This window comes from Herpailurus yagouaroundi, unplaced genomic scaffold (genome assembly GCF_014898765.1).
Source record: "Herpailurus yagouaroundi ecotype Mexico unplaced genomic scaffold, PumYag 139, whole genome shotgun sequence".
NCBI lineage: Eukaryota > Metazoa > Chordata > Mammalia > Carnivora > Felidae > Herpailurus > Herpailurus yagouaroundi.
In genome coordinates, this window is record NW_024412394.1 from 21,888,637 (window position 1) to 21,913,474 (window position 24,838).

Consider the following 24,838-nt stretch of genomic DNA (forward strand, 5'->3'; position numbering starts at 1 on the left):
TGAAAATTAAAAAGTTAAACCCCAAATGGAATGCAAAACAGACTATGTCCTTTCCAAGTTATTAAAATGAGCCAAAGATATTGAGAAAATTGACCACGCCCTATAAACTGAGAAAGCTACTTCTTTAAAAATACCAGACCAGGGGCGCCTGGGTGGCGCAGTCGGTTAAGCGTCCGACTTCAGCCAGGTCACGATCTCGCGGTCCGTGAGTTCGAGCCCCGCGTCGGGCTCTGGGCTGATGGCTCAGAGCCTGGAGCCTGTTTCCGATTCTGTGTCTCCCTCTCTCTCTGCCCCTCCCCCGTTCATGCTCTGTCTCTCTCTGTCCCAAAAATAAATAAACGTTGAAAAAAAAAAAAATTTAAAATAATGGCAGAAACAGCCCTGCATTCATACAGATTACAATCAAAACAATACAAAATATAAGCATAAATTTATCTTTAAAATCACACATGCTAGTTGTGTTATCAATCAATTCCTTCAAGAATTTAAACAGACAAGTAATGGGGCACCTGGGTGGCTCAGTTGGTTAAGCGTCCGATTTCGGCTCAGGTCGTTATTTTGGGGTCCGTGAGTTTGAGCCCCGCGTCGGGCTCTGTGCTGACAGCTCAGAGCCTGGAGCTTCAAATTCTGTGTCTCCCTCTCTCTGACCCTCCCCCATTCATGCTCTGTCTCTCTCTGTCTCAAAAATAAATAAACATTAAAAAAAAATTAAAAAAACAGACAAGTAACATTTCTATATAATATCTACACACACATCATTATTGTATATACTATCCATAATATAAAACAAAATAATAATAAGTAATGTACTTAAGAGGCCCATGAGGAAAACATGGAGAGATCCATACAGGAGATTTACATAAGGGGTGTGTTCGAGAAAAATGAATTAGCTAGTGGACCAAGCTTTGTCTAGGAAAGCTTTACAGAAAAATTTTAAATCACATTTTATTTTACAAAAGGGAGATAAACTGCCCAAGTGGAAGATAGTTCATTTGAGGCAAGTGGTCCAAATTTTAGTTTACCATTAAGACTCTCACGAGGGGTTTGATCATGTGTGTGCGTGTATTTTATAGTACGGGGAGACAGTGAGACAATACACCTTTTTGCTAAAGGAATCCAAACTGAGGTGAAGTAAGAGCTCAGGTAGAAATAGTTTTCTCTAGATGTGTATTGTATACACATTTCAGTAAGCCTCTTCTTACAATTCTCTTTTCTAAGCTAAGTAACAGCCATTCTTTTGGCTTGTAACCTCACGTACCCCATTTTCCAGGCCTTAATCTTCATGGCACTCAGCCCCAAATTGCCCACAGCTCTTAAACTGTTGAGTCCACAACTGGCACTATGTTAAGAGTCTGAGGAAAACATAAAAACTTGTCTCATGGGTCTTATTGTTCTACTACTAATTATTCACCTCCTGTCACGCTTACTCTGCAAGCGTAACTGCCAGATTTCTTCCCTTTCCTTCCATTCTCTACCATCATTCTCGACTAATTTTAAAACAGCACCTCTTGTTTGGATTACACCTGAGGTACAGTCAATTCTCCCTGACAGACATTCTTCTGAGTTTTCACTCTCTCCCCATCTCTCTCTTGTAAGTCAAATCCAAATTCTACAATTCCCCATAGTATCCTAAACCAAATCTAACACTTCAAAAGCAGGACTGTCATCTTTCTTAATATAGACATTATATATTTACTAACAATGCCAAGTATTGCATCAGCCTTTCAGGCAACCCCATTACAAATCCCTTTTCACCACGGTTAAATTTAAATAACACATCCCAGACAAGTAAGAGCCATACGTTTATTTGGGTTGAATTTCACTACATTAGAACAGCCATTCTCCAAGTTCGCTAAATCTTTTTGGATCTCCGTGTCACCCCAAATGCCAAAATAAATTCCAAAAGTGAAATCAAGAATTAAAAATTCTCAAAAATCATAATATAGTAAATGAATACAGTAATGTTCAAAAAAAAAAACACTGGAAGAAATAACAGAACATTTAAAAATTGTGAGAAAATTTTACATTACTAAAAATTAAAACAAAACTATAAACCAAATAAATAATTAAAAGCAACATTTACAACATAGATGTCAAAGAATTGATTCTCTTAGTGTATAGGAAGCTCTTACTAATCAACATGAAACATACTATCACTCCTATAGAAAAGGACAAGAGGAAAATCACTCTGACTGTCAGACTTCTATATTCAACTACCACTTAAAATTTGTACTTGAACAGGGGCAGCTGGCTGGATCAATCAGTTAAGCGTGCGACTCTTGACCTTAGGGTTGTGGATTCAAGCCCCAAGCTGGATGTAGAGATTACTTTAAAAAAATTTTTTTTAATCTTTTTTTTTTCCTTCAGGTAGGCTTCACAGCCAGCGCAGAGCCCAACATAGCGCTTGAATTCATGACCCTGAGATCAAGACCTGAGATCAAGAGTTGGATGCTTAATGACTGAGCCAGCCAGGCACCCCAAAAATAATCTTTCAAAAAATTCTACTTGACCATCTGATAAAATTTAATATATCCTAAACCAAACTCTTAATTTCCCTTGCCCTAGTTTCCGTATCCATCCTTCCACATCTCACTGGAGTCTCCTCTGACTTCTCTCCCTCAAACTCAGGCAGGGTACATCATCAAATTCCATCAGCTCTAACTTCAAAATACCCCCAGAAAGTCAGCAGTTCTCTTTGCCTCACTACTTACTATCCTGATGCTAGCTGCCATCATCTTACTCCTGGGTTATTTTAAGAGCCTCCTAACTGATCCTGCTTGTGTCCTCATCTCCCTAAAATCTATTCTCAACTCAGAAGTTAGAGTACTTTTGTTTGTAAGTAAGTTACATCACATCACTCCTTTACTTAAATCCGCCAGTGGTTCCTCAGTTCACTTCAACTGAAAGCCAAAGTCATCACAATGGCCTGAAGAACCCTATTTGATCTCCCCTCCTTTCTCCCTCCTATGTACACAAATCGATCTCCTACTAACCTGCCCCATCCCTCGTATTTGTAGTTTGATCAAGTCAGGTAACTTTGAAATTCCCCATGTGTGTTGACTACTTCTGTCAAGTTGAACCCTCCATAGACAGCTAGCCACTTTTTGGAATCTCTAGATGACACAGGGGTACAATGAAGGGGTGGGGGTGGGGACAGAGGGGTGCTGCATCATGGAGTGTGGCTCACTGACCAATCTATTCTTCTGTCTATTGGTAGCACTGGGCTATCAATATTCCTGAATCACTTAAGCCAATAATACAGAAAACCAACTCCAGATTTTGACAGTTTATTCTAGCTTACCTTTCTCTCTCAGTAAATGTGATGGCCTTCATGGAATCTTAGAAAATCAACATTGGACAGAACATGGGCCTCATCTGGCACCATCTTCTCATTTCCCAGATGAAGAAACTGAGGCCCATGAAACCAAAGCAATTTTTAAAAGCAAAACAGAGGGCAAAACAGCCTCAGATCTCTCCAACAGCCAGCAAGGGCTTTGGTTTCATAAAGTACTTTAGTTCATGAAGAGTACTTAATAATGACAGAAAACAGGCAGAAACAAACACTACTACAAAATCATAAAACAGTCCTATATATTTTCATAGTAGGCCTTCTTTCAAAAAAAATCAATGTCATAACAGTATAATGTCTTTACTAATAGCACTACTCTGAACTACCTAGCAGGATATAGAAATATTTCCCCTGCCTCTCTCTATATAATGATAGAAGAAGTGCTCAGACACTGCTGCTAGAAATCGAGAAAGGAGGGGAAGAATTTGAAAATCGCTCTTTCATTTTGTTTGAAGGCATTTGCCTTATGAAAATCAGTATTTCTCCAGAATGGAATAATTCCTATTTAAAGCTTTAGTTGACTTGGCCTGGTTATGTGAAAGAGATTCAAGCTGCTTATTGAAGGGGATTGCACAGAACCAAATCCAAACAAAGCAGAATTCCCTTCAAATTGTTCCATCCAACTTTCCTTGGTCCAGATGGCTTCAATCGCCAGCCAGAGACTCCACCCACACCTTCCCACTCCCGCTGTGCACTGGCCCTGCACACACACTAATGACCTTCAGCTGTTCTGGCTCCCAGACTCACTTTCTCTTCCTGCCCCAACTCCTATCTCCTACAGATTTCCTACAGGGAAAAGGAGAGATTTAGGAAAAGCTGTACCTTTGGGTAAACAGATTAACATTAGAGAAACCGGTTTCTTATTGCTGCTGTAACGAATTACCCCAAACATAATGGCTTAAACGAACACACACTTGTAGTTCTGTAGGTCAGAAGCCCAACATGGCTTTAGGGAGCTAAACTCATCATGTCAGCGGGCCTGCATTCCCTCTAAAGGTTCTAGGGGGAAAAGTGTTCTTTCCCTTTACCAGCTTCTGGATGCAACCAACATTCCTTGGACGTGGACACCTCACCCTGAACTCTGCTTCTGTCATGACATCTCCTCCCCTGACTCTGACACCCCTACCCCCTTCCTATACGGATCACTGTGATTATACCGGCCACTCAGATAAATTTCCACAGGATAATCTTTGCATCTCAAGATCCTTGATTTAATCATGTGTGCGGAGTTCCTAATCAATACATTTACAGGTCTTAGAGATTAGGATGTGGACATTATTCTGTCTTTTCTCTAACATCAGATAGTCTCTAATACCATCTAACCTCTAATATCAGGTACTATGTACCTATCCCTAAAACTATACATAACGTCATATACACATACAAACACATACACATGTACTCAATGAGATGACATAATAAATCCATTATAGCTTAGATGAAAGTCATAAAGCAATATTATTAGATGATTATTAGATGATTATTATTAGATTATTAGATTATTAGATCAGGCTTACTGCAACTAGCTTCCAGTACTTCATTCTTGACAAAATATTTAATAAGAAAAAAAAAAGCAAACTAGAGCTGATAGCCTGTGAAAAGCTTGCTCAGCACTCACCTCGATATATTGAATAACTTATACTAAATTATTATTACACAATTAATATTAATTCTATAACTAATTTAATATAATTTAATACACTTCTATATAGTTATAATTTATATACATTATCTATATTATTGAATTTATATTGTTAACATATATTAATTATATAGTAATATATTAATTATTACCATATATTAACATATATTAATATGTATCCACGTATATTAATATATTACATATACTAACATTACTAATATATTAATATAAGTACTTATGTAACTAATATTTATAATTATATAACTAATTAATATTATTATAATTAATTGTTATACTAAATTATTATTACTAAATAATTTAGTAGTGCTCTCAGAGGAGCTCTGTGTCATTACGAGGTGCCAGCAGATGATATTTCAGCATGTCAAGTGTATCTGCTTCGGAGGGGGAAAGAACCACAGCTACCAGTACCCAGACAGAGTAGGGCCCAGGAAAGGGTCTCCAGGGCATCCCACCACCCAGTGTGATTAGGAAAGAGTTCACACAGGGGCTCAGGCAGCACCATTACTGGGACGCAGGAGTCACAGTGAGGAATGCCACCAAGTCACATGACACTTTAAGTTATGAAGTGAGAACAGCTGGGATATAAGAAACTCCAAGGAAAATGTTGCCATGTTACAGGAGTTGAGGCTAAAGGCAAAGAGGAGATGTTAGATTAAGAACCTATTTGTTTCATTCAATTCAAATGTCTGATGATACATTTTTCACCTTCTTTCCCACAAATCGCTACCAAGCTACTTCTGTACTTACCAGCTTGGCCTACAACGGCACAGAAAGATTCAAATGCCCATGCTATATACCAATGTCCTCCCACCTACCTAAGGGTTTTCTTCCTGAAAACATCCATTATCGCCCAAATCACGGATATTTTTCCCCTCTGCCTCATTTTCATCATCATAAAAACATGTTACAACATGTCCCATCTCTTAGTTTTTTTTATCTTGAGAGAGAGACACAGAGACAGAGAACACTCAGGTGCATAAGTTGGGGGAGGGGCATAGAGAGAGGGAGGGAGGGAGAATCCCACAAACTGTGACATTATGACCTGAGGAGAAACCAAGAGTCGCAGGCCTAACTAAGCCACCCAGGCACCTCTCTCCCATCTTTTAAAAAAACCCTCCTTTTATCCCACATCCTAACCATGCAACTGCTCCATTCATCTGTTCCTCATTCTACCCCTCAGAAAAAGCATCTATATTCAGTCATCATTTTACTTCACACTTTCTCTTGAACCCATTTCAATCCAGTTTTTATACCCACCTTCCCTAAACCCCATTTATCAAGGGCCCCAATACCTCCATCTAGCAAATTCAATGGACTAGGCATAGAGCTCATTTTTCAAAACTTCTTAGCAACAATGACCCAACTGAGCACTCCCTTCTCAAAATGCTTTTTTCCCCTGGCTTCTGGGGATGCCACCCCCTGCTGATTCTCCTCCTACTTCATTGGTCTTTCTTTCCCAATTTCCTTGGCTGCATCTTCCTCCCCTTTTTCCTCTAAAGACAGCCCAAGGCTCAGTCCACTGCCTTCTTGTCTTCTCTAATCTGTGATTACTCTCTAAATGATCGCATCCACTCTGGTGGCTTGATATAGATAAATCTACAAACGAAGAAGTCCCAACTGTGTATTTTCATTCCCTGAACTCACATCCCTGAACTCAAGATTCCTCTAATATCCTGGCAAGCACCATGGGCATCCTAGGAGCAACAAGGCATTCTCTCCCAGGGCTGTCCAGCTCAGTAAGCTGTTCACACAAAGATCCTCGGAGTCTTCCTCAACTCTTTCTCTCATGCCTCACACCTAATTTGACAGCAATTCTGGTCAGCTTTACATTAAAAATAAATCCAGAATATGACCACTTATCTTCCCTTTCACCACATCAACCCGTCCAAGCCAGTCTTACTTCTCCCTTAGAATCTTGAAATAACCTCCCACACATCTCCTGTTTCCACTCTTGCCCTATATAACCTACTCTCCACATAATATTCATATTTATCTTTCTAAAACATAAGCCAGGTCAAGTTACTTCGTATCTCAAAATTCCCAAATGCATTGTCATCACACTTAGAATGCATCCCAGTGTGTCAGTTGAGCAGCACCACCCCAGCCACCCAGCAGCTCCTCAGCTCTCTACAGCTTTTTGTGACCATTTTGTGACCTCTTCCAACTCCCTTCTCCAACAATCTCTCTCCAGAGAGACTCACCTGTGTACCATTTTCCCACACAAAACTGGCGTATGAGACCCCAGCACATCACTACTTCTTCAAAAGTTGGCTATATTTTTGTATTGAATTTGTCAGCAAACCTCTCTCAGGAACAAACAAGCTCCTCTATCCTGATGGTTGGGATAGTGATAGTCTAACATTAGGCTGTGGTTCCTTCATTCCTTAAATATTACTGACTCACAATACACACCTTCCCATCCTTCATGCAAGAAGTTAATGTTTCATGATAAAGAGATATTTTGGATGACAATTATCTAACATTCAAAAGCAAATTCCTCATGTTTATTTGCTGTTATAAACATGTTGACAGCTGAGCTATCTGAAAATATTTGCCTAGAATGCTTTAAAGTGGATTTGCTTTGTTTCCTTAATTCAAAAATCTCCCTACAGTTCTCTTGAAACTTACAAGATACTATTTTTTTAGTCAATATATTCCAGTGCACGTATGTTCTTAGGAAAATATCACTTTTAAAAAGATCTTCAACTTGAAAACTGCCATAGACATGAAGGAAAAAGACAAAAAGATTTCTGAACCTAGCTATGCATCAATACTCACTAGACAACTTTTTAAATGTAACAAAGATGCATGTAATTTGGGGATAATGCACCTAAAAAGTGACTGGAAAGCTGATCCTATTGACCCAACCAGGCTTAATGTTCCCCTCAGCTTAACTAAACTTCAGACAGCCTTCTTCCTGACCCTAGGCTCCTGATCTCCCTCTTCTTAGAGCATTTATACTCTAGAAAATTTGTCACTTTCTCTGACCCTCTGAGTGGCAAACCTTTTCAAAATTTCTTGTCAGTTTTGCAACTAGCAACGAACGTCTTTCTCAAGGACCTAGGAGCCATTCCTTTGAAATACACTCATCAAGAAAGGGAAGTACCCGGATCTTCCAGTCTCTGAGGGAGGGTAGGACCCTAACTTTGAGAAGTGCCAATTACCAAAGACAGTTGCCCTAATCACACAGGAAAACATCTGCCAAACTCAGGATAACTCAATTCCTGCCACCCCATTGATCACCCACCTAAAGTTCTCCAGTACTTTTTCAGGAGCTCAGGCCAGCACGCAAGAACCCCTCCTTTGTTTCACTGAATAAAGGTCAATCTCTCTCCCTATTACAACAGTCTTGAATAAAGTCTTCCTTGCCTGTTTAACTTTACCCAGTGCAGTTTTTACTTTGAAATAATCCCAGTACTGGAGATGACTAAGCTTTCAGTACTCACAGGCTTACCATCTTGACCAGATTGTCCAGGGTAGCCGGGGTTCCCAGGCTGTCCAGGTTCACCCTAGAAAGGAAAAAAAATCCTCAGTACAAAATGACCAACCATAATGATGCAATCAGACGCCTTCAAGGTTCAAACCAATTCCATTATTTGTACCTCTCTGTATGTTAAAAAACAAAACAAAACAAAAAAAAACATAAGTCCCAAAATAGGGTTAGAAAAATGCCATATTTTAAACACCCACTTTACCAAATAAAGGCTTTTTATTATGCAAAATTTTCAAGGATTTATTTCTGTGAGTATATCAAGTATAACAAGTGAGATACTTTTCACTAATGTAAAATGTCAGTATTTATGGCAGGACATTTTTAGAATTCTAAACAAATTAAGTGTCATAGCTAATATGGTTTCAATAATAGCCATCTTTCATTTGTAAGTCTACAGTCTTTATTCTAAATGTTACACTACAGATATCAATGACCTATAATGTCATAATTCAATTCACAATTTTTTTTTAAGTCCACAGGCTCTATGATCTTACACATGGGACTCAAGTTTAAAGCTGTATGACACTCATTTCTTTTATTCCAGTCAATGTGTCTCTTTAATAATGGTAAAATTTTTAAATCTGAATATTTACATGAAAGCATGGCCAAGCCAAATAAATCTGCCCAACCCCCACAGTCTTTAACACATTTAATACCTAGAAATGAAGAAATGACCTTTGCCTTCACAATCCAAGGATGTCCAAAGAACACTATTCCCTACAATATGACAATTCACCCAGGCACATTTTATGGGACTCTAGTATGTTGCCCAATGGCATTCAGATGGTCACCACCCATAAAAAAGGGAACGTTTTTTGTGAGATAAGGGAGTTGTATAATTTAATTCTAAAAAATACTTCAAAATTAATGTATTAATCTATTACTGAGTCCATGAGATCCACATGGGGCATCTTGCTTAAAAACATATACTATCAGTAAACTCCTGCCTAGAGGTAAGACAATTGATTTCAGTTCAATTAAAAAATCATTCACACAGGACCCCAATAATTGTAAGTTAACTAAACACCAATACTAAGGGTACTTTCACAGACCCAGATCTGCTAGTCTGAAATACTACTTCAGGCTACTGGTTAGGGAGATTTGTTCCTGAAAAATGGAACAGGAAAAATGGAAAGAACTATGCGAACTCTATTAAGTGGCCAATGAAGGAGGGATGGGCTTTTCACTTAGGAGCTGCCCACGAGGCATAGCACAAGGAAAGGCTAAGAAAAATGGAAATGTCATTTTTAAAAGAGAGAAAGAGTAGCTATAAATCCAGGGAGAAAAATAATGCTGAAACATGTAATGTCTTCCTGAAGAGACAGAATTTATAATTCTAACCCAAGGACTTCCATTAAGGAGTAACACTCTGGTTCTCTAGGTAGTTAGCATTTTCTCTTTTTTTATTTTTTTTTAATTGAGAGAGAGAAAGAGAATGAGTAGGGGAGAGAGGCAGAGGGAGAGAGAGAAATAATCTTAAACAGTCTCCATGCTCAGCATGGAGCCCTACATGGGGATCAATCCCATGACCACGAGATCATGACCTGAGCAGAAAGCAAGAATGCGACTCTTAACTGACTGAGCCACCCAGGCGCCCTGAGTTTTACTGTTCTTATTATGAGAGGATCCACCTTCATCTCTGGCCTCCCTGCCATCCTTTATCCATGTTCAGATTGGACCTGAGGTCTTTCAACACATTCCATTTTTTTTTCTCTTGGCAAGAAGTTTCCCTTCCTTATCCACTTAAGAATCAATTATTCCTCCCGTTCTCTCACTCTCTCTCGAAAATAAACACTAAAAAAAAATTATTTTTAAGGGGCGCCTGGGTGGTTCAGTCAGTTAAGCGTCCAACTTTGGCTCAGGTCATGATCTCACAGTTCCCAAGTTCGAGTCCCACATCAGGCTCTGTGCTGACAGCTCAGATCCTGGAGCCTGCTTTGGATTCTGTGTCTCCCTCTCTCTCCCTCTGCCTGTCCCTTGCTCTCCTCTCTCTCTTGAAAACATTTAAAAAAAAAAGAATCAATTATTCCTTTTTACTTGATGTCTTTTTCTTTTGAAATGCGATAGCAGCTCTTAACTGTTTCCTTATTCTTAAGTAGAATTCTTTCAGTTTTTCCTTGATTAGTCTGCATTTATCATTTGAATTCAGACTCTGTGCAAACTCTTCCTTTTTTGGCAGAAGAGGCAGGGGTTGAAAATGCTATCAAGTAGAGATTCAAGAACTATTTGCCAGTTGATTTATTTTAAACTTTTTTTTTTCAACATTTTTTTTTATTTATTTTTGGGACAGAGAGAGACAGAGCATGAACGGGGGAGGGGCAGAGAGAGGGAGACACAGAATCGGAAACAGGCTCCAGGCTCCGAGCCATCAGCCCAGAGCCTGACGCGGGGCTCGAACTCACGGACCGCGAGATCGTGACCTGGCTGAAGTCAGACACTTAACCGACTGTGCCACCCAGGCGCCCCTAAACTTTTTTTAAGTTTATTTATTTTTGAGAGAGAGAGAGCACAAACAAGGGAGAGGCAGAAAGAGAAGGAGAGAGAATCCCAAGCAGGCTCCACAATGTCAGCTCAGAGCAAGAGGAGGGGCTCAAAACCATTAACTATGAGATCATGACCTGAGCCTAAATCAGACACTTAACCAACTGAGCCACCAACGTGACTCTACCAATTGATTTAAGTCAAATTTCCTGTTAATGACCCTCTTTATTTGCAGCATATTAATCATCAGCAAAATCTAGGATATTAAAAGGATCTTAGAGGGTTTATTTTTTATGACAAAGCTGAAATACAGGTTTGGGATAAGAAGAAATGAGATTTGTGGTTTAATGCTGCATAAAAGTACAAAACATACTTAACATATTAAATAAATAAAAACTAGGTTTCAAGACAAAAAAAAAAAATCACTCACAAGATAAATCCAATGTGACTTTGTAAGGACCATAACACTGGTGAACGGGCCCCAAGAGGGAAAATAATCTCTTTTTCAGGTTCTATTATTTCTGGCAGGTTTTACTGGCTATTTTGACTATTGCCCTACTATTTATTTGCAAAAACTCAGGAAGGGTTGGTGTTGTTTCCATAAAATTGGGAGAATAAAGTAAAACACTAATTTTGGAGAGACGACCAATCAGAATAAAAATTCAATTGTATTACTGTAATAAAAGCTGATGCTCGGGGCGCCTGGGTGGCGCAGTCGGTTAGGCGTCCGACTTCAGCCAGGTCACGATCTCGCGGTCCGTGAGTTCGAGCCCCGCGTCAGGCTCTGGGCTGATGGCTTGGAGCCTGAAGCCTGTTTCCGATTCTGTGTCTCCCTCTCTCTCTGCCCCTCCCCCGTTCATGCTCTGTCTCTCTCTGTCCCAAAAAAAAAAAAACGTTAAAAAAAAAAAAAATTAAAAAAAAAAAAAAAAAGCTGATGCTCAACCTTTGTTAATTATATGCTACACACTGCTGTAAGAGATTTACATACGTTAAATTACTTAATCCTTTTAATAATCCCATGACACAAGTAATTTCATCATTCCCCTTTTTTTGTATAGGACAACTGAGGCCCGGAGGGGTAGGTCACTTGCTTAAGGTCACACAGCAGTAGTGAAGATGTCACTTGAACTCAGCCAATGCAGGCCCAGAGTCCATGCTCCTAAACACCACTGTCCCTGCCCACATTAAAACGCATACACTGATTAGAACCAGACCTGGGGACTGCTAAGAAACTTAACATGGAAAACAATTTCCAAATACATTACATGAGACGTAGGGCCTATTGTACAACTGTGACTAAATTCCCAATCCAGTTTCTTCTAATTTAGTTGAAACATTTGCACATTTTGAATTTTAGAAACTATGTGTTCAGCTGAAAAGCAATACTTACTTATGTTGAACTGAACTCGTGCCACAGGATTTTTGAGTTGTTGACAGGAGTGGAAATGTCATGGACTAAGCTAAAACATCTCTGCATCTGGCCTCTCAAGTCGTGTAAATATGAATAATTAAAGTAAGAAACAGTTGTGCTTGCAGAAGCAAGCTAATAGTTTAAGTTGCTCATCTGAAACAAGGGCTTTGGAGCCCTTCACCTAGGCCCACATCCCAGGTATTCAAGCCCTTTTCTCAAAAATCCTTGTGCCTTCATGCTCCCCTGAAGACTTGCAGGAGTCCTGACCTACGACCTATTCCCTCCTCCCAAACCAACCTCTTCCCTCCCTCAAAACTCAAACACCCACTCACAGGCTAGAAGGAATTCACTTAGTCTGGGGAAATCTACATAAAAATGTGAATGCCCGGTGGCCCCTGAAATTTTCCAAAGGCTTTTGTATTTTAAACAGAGGATACTTTGATAGCTCAAAGAAATCCCTAATCAGTGGACTGATGAGGGTGAAACAAAGGAAGTCAATAGAGATAGATACAGCTGGAGAGGGGGAGGCAGTAATTTCAGAGGAAAGGATTAGTAAGAAATTGCTCCTTCCTAAAAAGAGGACAAAACGCCTTCTTTCCACTTCTGAACTAATAGCTCTAATATCAAGGTTAGATCAAATGTGGGAGTCTGCCCCCACAAACGTTCCTATGACTACTGAAGTGGAGAGAGAACCTGCCAATCACAAAGGTCTTTTGAAAGGGGGTGTTTGTAAATTGGGGATTGCCTGGATCTCCCATAGCACAACAAAGGCATTCCATCCCACACAAGTCAACTGGGAAGAGGGGTGAATCTTATTTGTTCAATGATTTCATAATTCATTAAATTAAAAAACTACCATCATTAAGCACTGTTAGACACTGGAATTTCAAAGGAGAATTTAGTTTTTATTAAATGTAAAGTGCTTGCGTAGAAAAATTATTCCAACAGGCTTATTGGATCCTCCCTATATTTGACATTAAGAATGCAAAATGAATTAGCTTTTCTTTAAGGAACTCGCAATCCAGTAACAGACATATATTTCTATGCTTTTTATAGAGTTATAATGCCATGGTAAGTCTAAGTACAGGCTACCACAGTTAATTTGACCTACTTTTCCAATAGGGTTGTCCTATCTTTTGGAAACTCAGAGAATTCTAAACAGATGACTTTCTTTATCCTAGAAGAAGCATTTACCCACCTACCCACACAAGAATTTCACCTCAGTTTCAGTCTCAGGACTCAACTATCAGCTCCCAGAAATCTATTTCTGGTTAGCAGGAATACTAGATCTGTTTTTCACAGGTAACTCTATTTGATGGTTATCTACAAAACTTTCCAGAGAGCATCTAACAAAAATGCCCATTAAGTCTCAGTTCAATCTATAAGTAAAAACACTTCATCTGGTTTAGTTCCAGTTGTGGTCTAATTAAAACCCTATTAATAGGGTTTCTTCCCCAAGCCAGAAATTCTCTAAAGGAAATACAACTCAGAGTGTTGCTAGGGATTCTGTTTTTCACATGCAGGTCCCTGATGTGGGCTAGGAACCACCTCCAGGGGAAAGAGCCCTAAAAGGATGGAAGAGTACGTGTGTGTTCCTGTTCTCCGGCCAGATTTTCTGAAGAAAATGGAAAGCAGACCGAGAAGGCACGCCAACTTGGAGACTGGTGGAAAACTGCCATTTCGCCTAACGTAGTAGGTGGCAATGGTGTGAGATTATGACTAAGAAAATGAACACGAGGAACACATGCAACTTGGAAACACTGGATGTCAGAGGCTTTACCAGATAAGACAAAGGGTGCTCTGGAACTTTGCTGTAGAAACACATGTGAATAAAAACTGATGTCACTTCAAGACACCTAACAGATCACTAATAAAGATTCAGAAAGCATCAGAGGCATCTGATGTCTCCCCAAAAGAAGACAAACCTTAAGATACTCTAGGGGTGGCCAGAACCTCCCTGGGAGTCAGGAAAGCACCCTGGGCATTGAGAGGTCAGACATAATGGGACTCTCATTTCCATATTATATATCTTACAGATCAAATAATTCTTATGTATAATATTTCAAATTGAATTTATATATATATGTGTATGTATATATGTATACATATATGCATGTATGTATACATGTATGTGTGTATATATGTATGTATATATGTATACATATATGTATATATGTATGTATATATGTATACATGTATGTATATATATGTATGTATATGCATATACATATACATATAAGCCCTGTGTGGGGCTCTGCACCGACAGCACAAAGCCAGCTTGGGATTCTCTCTCTCTGCCCTTCCCCACTCATTCACCCCCCCAAAATAAATAAATAAACTTTAAAAGGAAGAACACTTAGATTAACTTACCTAAATGCCATTTAAAAATACTTTATAATAATAAATTGATTATAATATACTAAAGTCAAATTCCAAACCAAATAGATTTTCTTTAAATAAAATAATGAATGTGTACTTTCATTTGTTAAATTATATTTGTTTCTTGATTTTAATGCTAGACCTGGAGTGTGTCATGAACTATCACATAAAAATGGACAGGAGAAACATGCATAAAAGGAAGAATTAAATCAGATGAGCAGTTTAAAATCTAAAATTTTCAGTGATGGTGACTAAAACACTTAAGGAAATTCCATTGAAATGAACATCATAATTCATATTTATTGCTTGGTCACCTCAGGCAATAAATGATCAATACACAAAACACTCTTTTTGGCTAGGGAGTCATACCTGCTTCCAAGTTAGACATCATTTTTATTTAAGTGATACTGTAAAATACTATTAAATGAATAAGATTCACATAGAGTAGACAAACCACTTAACGTCTCCGTATCAGGCTGGGTCTAAGTGATGCCACAGTAAGTATTAACTTACACTTAATCATTCATATTTAATAGCATAGAAACATGTTCAAAATATTTAGTTATATAAAAAGTAACTAGTTGAGAAATAGTATGCACATCATGGCTCCAATCACATAAAAATGTGTAATACACAAATAAATATGTAAATGTTTATATACACATACACACAATTAACATATATACATACACAAATCAATATATGCAACTGGAAGATGTGCATATATGAGTATCACTAATAGACCTACTCCCCCAAAGTGATTATCACATAATTAAGTAAAATTAATAAATCTCTATATGCCTGTTTTTTAGAATTAGACATCAAACATAATGTTGAAGTCAATTTTAATATTTTTACTTCATTTTTCTATCTGAAAGTCATTTCTTTTTTTTTTTTTTAAAAAGTTTTCTAATGTTTATTTTTGAGAGAGACACAGAGAGAAAACGTGTGAGTGGGGGAGGGGCAGAAAGAGAAAGAGAGAGAGAGAGAGAGAGAGAAAGAGAGAGAGAGAGAGAGAGAGAGAGAGAAAGAGAGAAAGAGAGAAAGAGAGAGAGAGAGAGAGAGAGAGAGAGAGAGAATCTGAAGCAAGCTCCAGGCTCTGAGCTGTCAGCACAGAGCCTGATGCGGGGCTTGAACTCACAAACCGAGAGATCTTGACCTGAGCTGAGGTTGGAGATTTAACCAACTGAGCCACTCAGGCACCCCCTATCTGGAAATCATTTTGACAAACTGCGAATTTCGAACACATCTCAACAAATGCCCTTTCTTCATTTTTTATTAGATTGTAAGGAGGTATGGTTCTTGGTATCTGGCAGCAGTCTTTGAGGGTGGTGGGAGGGAACCAGATAAACCAGCAAACAAACTAATAAAGTTCCCTCACTTTACTGTGGGCCAGGGGAATCAGTTCTAGGTTCAAAGGCACTTACAGATTAGGATATGCTTTTTTAAAAAAATCACTAAAATTCAGATTTTAAACTGTTCTAAGACACTAGGTAGAAATTTCAATAAAGGGTCAGCGGTGCCTAGGAATTTTACACATTTGCTCAGCTCTTTTGTTTGTGGGTTTTAACAAGAAAAGCATATTAGGCAGTACTCACTTTGGGGCCTTGCAGTCCTGGCTTTCCCGGAGGACAAACACAGGGAGCTGGAGTAGAGCCTACATCACTGGGACCGTTGAGACACTGCAAAGACAGAAATGGAAATAAACAACAAATGTGGGAAGACACATACATATGCATGTGTACACAGGTATGTGTATGCACCTGCATGTCTGTGCGAAATGGTAAAGGTATCTCACACTGACTTTCCAATTTTATTCAGACCAATCCAATACGAAATTCTGAGTCACAAAAAGCTATGAAAACGAAATACACTCCAATGACATAAAAAATGAGTTCTATTTGTCTAATATACTCACAGTTGATGGAAGCAAGCTAAACAGTCCCACAGTACAAATACTACCTTAAGGAGAATAATAGTTTCCAGGCCTACCTCACCATTCTGAAAGAAAAGGAAGAACAAATGGGTTTTAAAAGATGCTTTTAATTTTTTCTAAATTTTCTTCCTAATTTACAGATATTTCATTGTCCAGGTTCCAGATACATGAAGTATTGGAACCGGCAAGAGTTAAAACATTTGCTTGCAACTATCCTTAAAAAAAGTACCTATTTGTACATGTTATGACAACATTTACAGTAGGATAAAGTAAGGAAATGAACAACAATGACGAGTGAAAGGAGTAAACGAAAATGCCAAAGCAGCTTGGTATAATGGCCACTCAGGAGCAAAAGTACCTCGGTGAGATTTATATGCCCCCTCGAACTTTCTGGAAGTCATTTAAGAACCAGAGGAAAAAGCCAAAACACATCTGAGAAAGTCACAAATTCCACGCATTAAATTTTATGCCTTTTACTTTAGGAGAACTTCTCACTCAACAATCTGTTTCTCAGTGAATAACACATGATTTTAAATAGGTTAATAATCTTTCCAAACAATAATAAATTCAATCAGAAGATAAGAAAGTGGGAATAAGATGCAAAAGGCAAACAAGCCTCATGAACTCACACCTCAGAGGAAGGGAAGAGACATAAAAACACAAAACAGTGGCTGTGAGGACTGAGAATCCACCATTTAATCCTGGGCTTTCATGATGTGGGAGGGTAATGGTAATGGCCATCACATCGATGAAGAAATATCAACAAATAAGTATATAAGATGGACTCTCAAATGCAATCACTTATTAGTACTTTTAGGAGAGATTAGAGATTCATATTCTAAGCTATAAATATCTAAAATAAAAGTTACGGTGTTTAAACAACTACCTATCTAAAAGACCAAGAATGAATTATTTCTAAAAGGTTCCATGTTGGATTTTATTATAGATCCTTCATAGCACTGCTCCACATCCTCAAGTTTTCAGAACATGCGGATTTGCAGATTATTCAGTTTGATAGGAAAAAAGGAGATTAGGACAGTATGACTTTACAAACTAAAAGAACTATAGCATGACCTCAAATGTCAATGGAAACTTTTATAATATTCTGCCTTATTTGCATTACAAATATATATATATATGTGTATGTGTGTATATATATATATATATATACATATATATGTATACATATACACATATACACATATATATAGGTCCAAGGAGAGAGGGATTGATTACACACACACATACTAGGAGCAGACATATATAATCAGACTAATATTTTAGCTTATAATTATTTCTTCCTAACACATTAATGAATATAGCTACATAAATAGAAAGTGGCTTATAACCTAGAAACAAGAAAATCTTACTTAGGTAACAACAACAAAAAGAAACCTATATATTCCTTATGGTTTGAGAAAAGGTGCTGATGAACAGGAAAATGAATCACTTCCTATTCTTCAGAATTGTGCTGTGTGGGGTATTCTGTCCACACATTTAATGAAATATAGAAATGTATTTATACTCTACATATTCAGACAAAGAATCCTATGTTTTTCTAGAGCAGGCCCAGCCCTGCTTCACTTGAGTACTGGAAATATCACACGCTGAGATGTGTAAAAAATACTTCCTTGTGCTCTTCCATTCCTATGTGTACAGAGTTACATTATAATTTTATTTCAATTATGAAATATGTTTTAATCAATGTAACTTTATTTGCACTGACAATTAACAAACAAATTAACGCCGTATATTTAATTAAGGCTCACACATTATCTGTCATTTGTTTATTGCTCTGAAAGTACTGAAGCAACACTCGGGGGAAAATAATCCATCCTACTCACAAATCCAGGAATCTCGCATGCCGTCTCTCTGTTGTTCTGTTCTGGGTCACAGTAGATTCGTAACTTCTGGACATCAAACTAGGAACAAAACCCACTCAAGTTAAAATTGAGGCACAAGCTAATAGCTTAATAAAAGCAACCCAAATACATTAGCTGTTATGTAAGGTTTAGCACTCAGCTAAAACATAAAAACACTAAATCTGAATACCTAGGATACAGTTTAAAGATGTGATGCAACATAATTCATAAAGAAAACTCTAGCACTAAAAACAAATCTCTGATGTCCTTCAGGAACCAGTGGAGCTTTTATTATTATCTCTGTATTAAGAGCTAGTCTAGAGAGCATTTCCTAGGACACTTAAAAGCTTTCCCAGGTTTCTGTGTTTATCCTAAATCTCTGCAACATTTCTGATTACAGTAGAGTCAGCTTAAGAAGTCATCTTTTGTTTCAGACACTTAGTTGATGGCATGGAGTGTTATGTGATGAGTAGGCCAAACACCTGTTTCTATTTAAACACTTACTACAATTTGACATGTAACATTAATACGGAGAGACCATGTGCATAATTTGGATGTGACAGTCTTCCCTTAATAGAAACACAGTGGGAAAAACACACCTTTTCAAACAAAGCACTTTTCAAGAAATGGCTATCTTTTTATACACACACTTCTCAAACCACAGATAGATACTCCAGCTTCAAAAATATTTCAAAAATATCAAAAATTAGTTTTAAGAAGAAAGAACACCAAGATGCATTCATCTTATTGTATCCTCACAGCTGCAAACAAATTTTATAGCCCCTACTCACAGCTCCAATCTTACATTTTCTTTTCCAAATTCGTTATCTCCTGGGAAATATGAAATTAATGTTTCCTAAGAATGTAGAATTCTACCCTTAACCCAGGGGAACATTTTTCTAAGAATTCCTATAAAATCTATTAAGTCTAACTTTGCATTTTAATACACACTCAAAAACAAAATCCCACTAATAAACTGAATACATTTTAAGTGTCTTAAAGGAATTAATAATTAAGTCAAATGCAGTTAAATGTCATAAATACTACCACAAAGGACAGCAAGAGCTCCACTTTATACAGTGCAAAAAGCAAATCATTGTTCATCTACCTGAACGGTTTCTTCTTTCCCAGAATACTTTCCAATTTGAGTTTGCCCGCTGATGAAGATCCCTAAAACTGGATGTAAGGGCTTGTTTTCAATCTGTTGATCATCGATATACAGAGTTACATCTTGTTCTGTTACTAAGAGACGAATTTGATGCCAGCCTTCATCAAATAATGTCTATAGGAAGAAAGTATGGAACATTCATCAACAAAATGCTAACCATCTTTCATTTTCTTTGTTCCCATTCCTTCCTGCCAACCATAAATCCATACCACACAGACGGTCTGTACCATATACTAATTCACCTTGACCCAAGCGGGACCTTAAATGCTACTAATTAATTAATCCCCATTTTCCATTACATATTCATTACATATTAGTAGATGTATCAATTTCCTGAAGCAATTCCTTCCAGGTCACAAAAAAAGTTCCTTATGTCTGAATCCAAATGGCTTCTCCCATTCTTCATCCTATTTACTTCATTGCAACTTTGCACCCTTAACGAGTCCATCTTCCTTGATATCCTCATTCAACTTCCATGATTCAAACCATCTTGATCATCTTCGTTTCTTTTTCTCCCTTTGCTTATTCTGTTTCTTCAAAGGCTCCTCTTCCTCACCTGCCCTTTGATGAGGTCATTCTCCACAGGTTTGTCATTGACCTTTTTCATTCTCCCCTTTGATTATCTTACCCACTTCTACAGGACAATTATTACTTCGATGGAATAACTCCCATATCTACATCAACAGCCTGGACCTCACTCCTACATATGGGACCTACAATTCTAATACTGGCTAGTATAATTTTACCAGGATATTTCACAATCAGACTGAGAGAATGTGTAAGCAAAATGAACTTGAACTATCCCCAAAACTTTCTTCCTTTCAGTTTCCCTCAGATAATAATATCTTCAGCTTCTAAACTGCAACAAGTGTCTTTACCTCTTGCCCTCCCCTCAGTTTTAATAATAACCAGACGCAAAGTTCTACCAAATATGTCTTCTGACTCAAATTCACTTCTCCCTTTCCATTCTCATTACCATCATTTAGGTTCATGGATATCTTGCTTTATCTAAATAATTTTCAAACACATCCCTAATCCTGCTCTCTCTAGGCCATTCTTCATACCTCTACTACCATTAATCTCTCTCACTAGAATTTCATCAAGAGAAGATACCACATCTTATTAATTTCCGGATTCCCAGGACCTATGCCAATTCCAGGAAAGAAATGCAAGTATTCTTTGTGAAAGCAAAAGGAGGAGAGCGAGCTGCTTTGACTAGGGCACACCTATTAAAGACTTTTAGATGGAATCCTGTCATCCACTGAATGAAGTCTAAAACCCTGTGTATGGTTTCCAGGTCCCCACAAATTGAGTTCACACCTTGTTAGCTCTTTCTTTCATGTATCTTATACTCCAAATGCAGGGGTCACCACTTTCTACCCTTTAAATAAAAACCCTGCATTTTATTATACATGATTACTCAATACTGAACCACTGACTTACATATCCTTAGCTCTCTTCATCAAAATCCTATTCGTTCTTCAAAGTCCCATCCAAAAAGCAGCTCATTAATAAGTCTTGTCCACATTTTGTATTAGAATCTACCTTTCCCTCTACACTCCACTAATACTTAGTACTCCTATTAGATATCAGAGACCTTCAATCTTCCATTATACATAAGTTCCTTTGAGGTATGAAATAGGCCTTATTCATTTGTGATTTCTTATAGAACCTAGCAATTTGCCTTTAATAAAAATAAAGTTTTTAAAAATTTAATCTGCTTACCATATGAAATTGCATAGATGCATAATTTCATATACAACCTTGTACACTTCCTAAATTATCCAATATAGTGTTAGACTACCATAATTATAATAATGACCAAAACATAACTGTTTTTATCACTACATCTGTATTCCGAACATATTTGACTTGGAAAATAAACTTTTATTTTTAGTTTATCAATTTTATTAAATACAGCTTCCTTCTGGGGAAACAAAATGTCCTCCCAATAATTGTGAATTCTTTACCCATTATCTACCTGTATTTGATGTTCTAACAAATGTCTTGATCTCAGCATTTTGTAGGACATGGTAATGTAAGAACAACCAACCAGACTTTGAAACTGACAAGACTTAACTTCAATTCCTGATGTCACCACTTACTAGCTGTGTTATTTTGAGGTGGGATTTAATATCCCTGCATTTTTTTTTTCTGTCTGTACAATGAGAGCAATACCTTCTTCCTTGGGTGGATATTATAATTACGCGCGTTCAGGGCATCTAGTAGTAGGCACTCAAAAAATGTGAATTAGCCCCACCCCTTAATCCCACTTAAGAAATAATTTGCCTTCAGGGCACCTGGGTGGCTCAGTAGGTTGAGAGTCCAACCTCGGCTCAAGTCATGATCTCACTCCTCATGAGTTCCAGTCCTGATGTCTCACAGCTCAGAGCCCTAGAGCCTGCTTCGGATTCTGTCTCCATCTCTCTGCCCCTTCCCTGCTCGCACTCTGTCTCTGTCTCTCTCTCTCTCTCTCTCTCTCTCTCTCAAATATAAATAAATATTGAAAAATTAAAAAAAAAAGAAACAAATTTCCTTCATCTGTTGCTTTTATTCAGAAAGCAACATTAAATTATGAAGTCAGTATCTTTTCAGCCATGTTAAAATTATGGCTCCCTTCCTCCAAACACACACAAACCTGCTAATACCACCATGAATACCACCATACTCATACCCAGGCATATTTACCTTAACTTGGGAGTCAGCAAAGGTGACCACCTGTGAGCCATTAATTATGCTGGTTGTTGTAAACAGTAATGTTTTATCCACACCATTTAAGGTAACTGCTATTTGTGGCCTTCCGTCAATGGTTAAAATTCTCCATAAATCCCACATTTTCTTGACCTTAAATCTCTGAGTGGAGACAAATACATATGATGGAGGAAGACCTTCTGGGAAAACATTGCTAGAAAAGGAAGAATATGCATAAGCTTAAAGAATTCTCAACATATCTACAGACATACCAAAAAAAAAAAAAGAAGTCAGATCAACACATAATGTCATAATGTTTACCTTGTGAATTCTGATAAGTCAACTTTAGATGTTACTTCATATCCTTTTATCTTTGTTGGTGAAAGCGGGATTCTTTTCTTAACCTTTTTCTTTACTCCCAAGCCTAAAAGAATATCAAACCCTTTCTCATCGCGAGCTGCCACTGGAATTCGTGTTGGACAAACAGATTCTACAAATCCAAAGCAAAAGCAGTAAACGTTAATTAGTCACAGATTACTTCGACAAAGAAAAAATGTCAAAGGAGAAATATTAGAGAAAATAATAAAATCTGTATATGCACACAAATGGATGTAAATGCATTGTCTGAAAAAATATGCAGGAGTGATTTTGGCATTCGAAGTGTCAAAAGTCTTTTTCCCCCTAAAAAGGGATAAAAGTAAAACAGAAATATAAAAGAAACACTTGCTAATGTACTGTTTTAAGAACAACACCATGTTGATGTTTTTACTTCACTATTTTGAACACGAAGCAACCTGATACCAGTGGGGTAGGAGAAGACTGGAATGGCATTCACGATTCTCATCCAGTATTTGGTGTTAATTTGTCACATGACCTTGCAGAACTCTAAATTTCTTGGATCTAGGAGATGAGCTCTAAGATTCCATTCTTGCATTCACAGCATTTGAGGGGTAAAAAAAAGTAGGTGTCGTTCTTGATATTCTTTCCAGTTTAAGCAGTTAATAATTCCACAGTTCAAAGCACATTGTTTCTATTACTCTGGAAAAAACTGTGGGTCTTTGCTGTTCATGAAAGTACTCAAAATGAGGCTATTATCTCATCTATTATTAACTATATTATTACATTAATCATATTTATAAATAAAGACTATTTCCTTAAGAAAAATCATTAAGATTTCTATTATACAATCGTCTATATGTTATAAAAATATGGCATGCTTTTTGCTGAGAAACCAGCACCTAAAATTGCGTGGAAAATTTTACATGGTTGAATGCAATTAAGCTGTTCTGTAGATATGTTGCAGTATTTTCAGATTCTTCCAAAGTCCTCATATAACATACATATTGAGCATGACTGCTTACATTTTATAGAGCAGCTAACAAAATAAAACAAGAACTCCACTAAACATACTTTAAAACAATCATTCTTACACAACATTAAGAAGAGGGAAAAGTATCATATTTACAGTACAATAAAAAGTAATGAGATGGATTTTATGAGCCTAACACATACAGTCATAACTTACACCATAGAATACTGGAAATAAAATAAAGGTTTGATAGAAATAAAATAAAAAGTATTCCTGGAAAAGGAGGGACATTTTTCTCTTCGGGTCTTAAGTTTTGAAGTGACCCAATGAATTACAACCTTCTTTCTCTGGTAAGCTTGGAGCTAACTTATGGGGAGATACAGGAATGAGGCAAACACGTTGATCCAGTGAGCTTCATGAGACTGCACACCATGATTAACCCCCACACCATCCCAGCAACGCAGGGCTCACTTACTCCCTCTCCCACCTCAGAAGCAGGGTCTGCCCATTAAGCTCATACATGGTCTAGAGAGGAAGCCAGAATACACTAGCTCCCCAGGCTCACTGACTCAAGGAGAAGAAAACCGAAGGCACACTGCCAACCATGACCAGTGACGTTTAACAAACTCACTAATCTGAAAACTCATTTTCTCATTCACCGGTAAGGAGCTAGAAAGGGATGAGAGAGGTCAGAAGAGTCAGTCTAGTTGAAGTTACTCCCAATGAAAACATGAACAGCAGGGAATGTGTTCCTAATAACACTATACTCTAGAGTTTAAATCATAAATCAATCAAATTAAATAATTCCTGTCATGATGCAGGGGTTCTTTTTTGGCAGGCGGTGGGGGGAGGTATACAGAACAATATATGAAGCCTCATTTCAGATGCATTTGATTTAAAACTACAAAAGAAAGAAGGTCAGCTGGAAAGAAAATGTGTGAAACATTACATCATAAGAATATTTAGATCTGAATTACTCCTTTGATTTGCTTTACAAATGAGAAATTCTAAGATGTTAGATAAAGATCTCAGACTTCAAACAAGAACCTTAGCTTTAGACTTAAGCCTCTCTCTTAACCTCTCCTGAACCTCTGGA

At 37.6% G+C, this 24,838-nt stretch overlaps 1 protein-coding gene across 3 annotated transcripts in view; it reads right to left on the reverse strand.

Moving 5' to 3' along the window:
* COL21A1 (collagen type XXI alpha 1 chain) overlaps window positions 1-24,838 on the reverse strand; it is a 174,043-nt gene that overhangs the window by 81,857 nt on the left and 67,348 nt on the right. For 2 of the 3 annotated variants that reach the window (XM_040473804.1, XM_040473803.1), the window contains 7 exons: window positions 22,755-22,923; window positions 22,431-22,647; window positions 19,683-19,856; window positions 18,557-18,634; window positions 16,769-16,777; window positions 16,375-16,458; window positions 8,459-8,521 (listed from right to left, as the gene is read on the reverse strand). In XM_040473804.1, the coding sequence (XP_040329738.1) occupies window positions 8,459-8,521; window positions 16,375-16,458; window positions 16,769-16,777; window positions 18,557-18,634; window positions 19,683-19,856; window positions 22,431-22,647; window positions 22,755-22,923 (794 nt within the window). The remainder of the gene's footprint in view (window positions 1-8,458; window positions 8,522-16,374; window positions 16,459-16,768; window positions 16,778-18,556; window positions 18,635-19,682; window positions 19,857-22,430; window positions 22,648-22,754; window positions 22,924-24,838) is intronic. The other variant, XM_040473805.1, reaches the window with a different exon arrangement.